Source organism: Microtus ochrogaster, unplaced genomic scaffold (assembly GCF_000317375.1).
Source record: "Microtus ochrogaster isolate Prairie Vole_2 unplaced genomic scaffold, MicOch1.0 UNK8, whole genome shotgun sequence".
In the NCBI taxonomy this organism is placed as follows: domain Eukaryota; kingdom Metazoa; phylum Chordata; class Mammalia; order Rodentia; family Cricetidae; genus Microtus; species Microtus ochrogaster.
This window is the reverse complement of record NW_004949106.1, coordinates 1,371,618-1,375,721: the sequence shown is the minus strand read 5'-3', so window position 1 is coordinate 1,375,721 and position 4,104 is coordinate 1,371,618. Positions and strand designations below refer to the sequence as shown.

General features: G+C 46.4%; 1 protein-coding gene across 1 annotated transcript in view; it reads left to right on the top strand.

Annotated features, from left to right (window-relative positions):
* The window catches only part of LOC101990377 (aldehyde oxidase 2-like), a 73,040-nt gene that overhangs the window by 17,912 nt on the left and 51,024 nt on the right, over positions 1–4,104 (top strand). Inside the window, 1 exon segment of the mRNA XM_013353456.1 lies at positions 812–904. Within this exon segment, the coding sequence (XP_013208910.1) occupies positions 812–904 (93 nt within the window).

The following is a 4,104-nucleotide window of genomic DNA, read 5'->3' as shown; positions in this document are numbered from 1 at the left end:
ACTGAGAACTCAAGAACAATGGCAGTGGGTTTTTGATCCTACTGCACGTACTGGCTTTGTAAGAGCCTAGGCAGTTTGGATGCTCAACTTGCTAGACCTAGATGAAGGTGGGGGTTCCTTGGACTTCCCACAGGGCAGGGAACCCTGGTCATCAGTGTTTTTGATCTTGGAATTCTTACAGGTGTAAGATGGAATCTCAGAGTTGTTTTGATTTGCATTTCTCGGATGGCTACGGATGTTGAGCATTTCCTTAAGTGTCTTTCAGCCCATAAATGCCGTTTTGTTTTGTTTTTTTCCATGCTGGGGATCAAATCCAGAGCCTCACATAAGCTCAGCTGGTTTTTACCACTGAGTCATGCAAACATTCGCTGTTTTGTTTTGATTTGGCTTTTTGATTGCTGCTTTTGAGACAGGGTCTCTCTGTGTCACCTTGGCTGGCCCAGAATTTACTATGTAGGCCAGGCTGGCCTCTCACAGATTTTGAACTTACCTAGCTCTGCCTCCTGAGTGCTGGGATTAAAGGTGTGCACCACCATGCCCAGTAATATTGTTATATGAAGCTCCGAATATCTTATATGCCTCTGTGAAAGAGCATTTTAAAAGCTTCCCCTTTTGGTTACAATGTAGCAAGAATATAAGTAAATGAATCCATACATTGGGCAAAGGGATATATGAGTCATTGCTTTCATACCCATAGACATTAATTATCAAAGTTTAAGCTTTATATCTGAATGTTTTTATGAGAAATTTTCAACGTAAAAGAAAAGGCATTTTTCTCTTTCTCTAAAACTCATTTTTTTTTTCCAATCAGGACCAGCCATGAAGTCTCAAGGACACTTTTACCCAATTCTCCTCTCTCCTGCTAGAGTTCCGGATCTAAGAACGGTCACTAAAAGCAGTGACGGTAAGTTCCTCATAGATGCGCATGCATCTATCTTATCTCACGAGGCCCATCTCTAACTAATCGTTCCTCCGCTAACGTGGAAGTGTATCTCCACTGCCAACCTCACTCTCAGAGCTCCGGGGAGGAGAAGATGAGCTTTCTAACGGTTACCATTAGAAACGGGGTGCTCACTCGTAGGGTTCTGGCAAGTGCCATGGTGTCCCAGAGACGACAAAGTGCAAGAGAAGAGAGATGGAGAATATCGTTTGATGCTCATATCCTCCGTGTGTTTGGCAAGGAGTCAAAGGGGACAAAGACCTACAAGCAAGCACTCCTATCTATTCATGACATCCTCAAATGCCCCCTAGTGCAGAGTAAAGTCAAACCCACTAAGTAGACAGGAGTGTGCAAGATTTGAATTCGAGATACACAGCAAACCTTTGAGCAAATGGGCCTTACTCTTTTCCGTTCTTCATCGCCCAGAGCTTAGTCTTGGGCATGCACACTTATCCAGTGGCTAACAGATTAATTCAGGGTGGAGTAGGGGGTGGAGATGAATGAGTTGGTTGGGAATTTGAATGTGAGGAATTATAACAGTAGCGATGACACCCTTAACTTGAGCAACAGGGACTCCGTCAGAACTAACAACTCGGTCAAGAATGGCTTGTAGGTCATTGTGTGTTTATGAGGGTCTTTGTTAGACAGGGAAGGGGCTGAAGACAGCCCAGCCACTGTCACCCAGGAGTCCTACATTCTGGCTTCTCTCAACAGCCATGAAAGGCAGATTTCAGTGAAAACCGTGAGCCTGCTAATCCCCGCTTCAACCCAGATATTCGCAAGCTATGGGTTCCCTTCGTGAGTTTTGCCAGCTTCCACGTAGAACAACCCAGGTAGTGCGTTAGGTGGACAGAGAGGAGACAGAAGGACACACAGACTGGGGTCCAGATAATCAGCCTAAGTCGACGACAATTGCAGCAGGAGAATGCTCTCCAGCTGAGGGCTAGTTAGCCTTCCTGATCCCAGCTTTCTCTAACATCAAGCATCGAGTCTCCAAGCCTTATAAAAGAAATAATGAAAGAAAAATAGCCGTGTTAAAGGAGAGGGTCACTTTACCCACCCCTCCTATCCCTGAGTGCCTTATATGAGTCCCCAAAGGGGCCTTAAATCTTCACTTTAACCCAATCCTTCCTCTGTAGATGAAGAACGTGAGCTGCAAAAAGAAAACGCACTCGCCCAAGGTCATCAGGTTACAAGGTCACCCACTCCCAGTTCAGAAGCCCCACTGCCCTGGCCACTCCCTTCTCCAGAGCAGGGGTGGCCTTGCCCAGTGTGGTCCCTCAGTCACAGGGAAGCCCCACAGACTATGATGTGCTGTCCCTGCCTTGCTTAAAGCTGAACCACGACTGCCCTCCAGTGGCCATGAGGAAACTTCCTGAGGTGCAGGGTGTGCACTGAAATCAGTAGTGTCCAAACCAGCACGCCCCCTCTCCCCCACGCCGGGATCAAATCTCTATGGCGGGCAGTGCCACTTGGTGAAGGTTTCTTTAAACTACACGTGCGTGCATTCATATCCCACCCACGGTTGGTTCGGTCTGTCTTTACTATGGTCAGTACCGGTATCACTGTTTTTCTACCTGATGGGCCCACGCGGCACAGAGTTAAATTTATTATTTTTTTATTTCTTTTTTTTTATTTTTTTCATTCAAAAATTTACACTTCCTCCCCTCCTCCCATTCCCCTCCTGTTTCCCACTCACCCTCCTCCTCCCTCCTTAAGAGAGGGCAGGGTACCCAGCCTTGTGGGAAGTCCAAGGCCCTCCCCCCTTCCATCCAGGCCTAGGAAGGTGTGCATCCAAATAGACTGGGGTACCAAGAAGCCAGTCCGTGCAGTAGAAACAGGTCCCAGTGCCATTATCGATGGCCTCTCAGCCCGCCCCCATTGGCAGCCACATTCAAAGCTCTGAGAATCAAAACAAGTTGAAGAGCTTTCCAACGCCACCAGAATTGCAAGTTAAGTTTTGTAACTAGAAAGAAAATCAAACAGAAATCCTGTGGAGGGGAAAGGCGTATGATAAAATGGCCCAGACGGTCGGTCTGGCCTCAGCTGGAGTCTGAACTCTTGTGGGGACAGAGCAATAGAGCAGGCAGCTGGCATTCCACACCCCAGTGGAGGGTTGAACGGTCTCTTTTTCCATCTGTGTGAAAACCAGAAGCAGGGAGCAGGGTGTGGCGGCTCATGGGCTCACGCCTGTAATCCCAACACTTGGAACGAGGGAAAACGAGGATCATGAATTCCAGGCTACAAGCTTCAACTGTCTCAAAACCAAAAACAAGCAAAAAAGCCAAAAGAGGTGGTGATGAGCCACTCTGGTCTCTGTGCAAAACCTCTGGCCTAAATAATAGCGAGATGTTTGTGTCTGGTTTCTTCCCCAACAAGGATCAGGGCCTTCTTAGGGACAAGTCATTTGCTCTGCTAGGCTCCTCCAAAAGTATGGTAGGAATTTGGGGTTTGAGCTTTAGTTTATTGTTAAAAAGACTTGGTTTTTTTTTTTTTAGAGGCACAATCTCCTTAGATAGCCCAGATGGGTCTCAAAACCATGATCACCTTGCCTCGGCCTCCCAAGTTCTGGGATCACAGGCATGCACCACTGTCTCTGGTCTCAGAAAGTAAGGAGTAGGTGCCAGTCAAACTCATAGGGATAAGGAATCAATAGGTGAGGGGGTCTGAGATAGGACCGGATCTCGTTAGAGCATCTTTTGATGAGAGGCTGGAACAGGAGACAGATACTTCAGGCTGACATTCTGGAAAGGAGGGACGATTTAGTGAACAGTTTTCAGGTGAGATTTGTTTGGCATGTGGATAATAATAATAATAATAATAATAATAATAAAAGCTGCTAGTCTTCTCCCCTCCGGGAAGTGAGCTGAAGTTAGTGAAACAGGGAGAGAGATGGGGTGTGTTGGCAAAGACAGAGAAATACTGTGTCAAGAATATTCAACATTGATAAAATATAGCTATGTAGGAGGGTGGGGTACCCTCAAAGATGAATCAGCAAGAGAAAAATCAAAGCCCAATCTGAAGCCTGCTAAAAAAAAAAAAAACAGACTCAGGGCTATTAGTGTCCAACGAGCGGGGTCAACTCAAACCTGTACACTAAAGTTTCATTATGAAAACTGAGAGGGAGCCTAGCCAGTTTGGATGTTCACCTTCCTAAATATAGA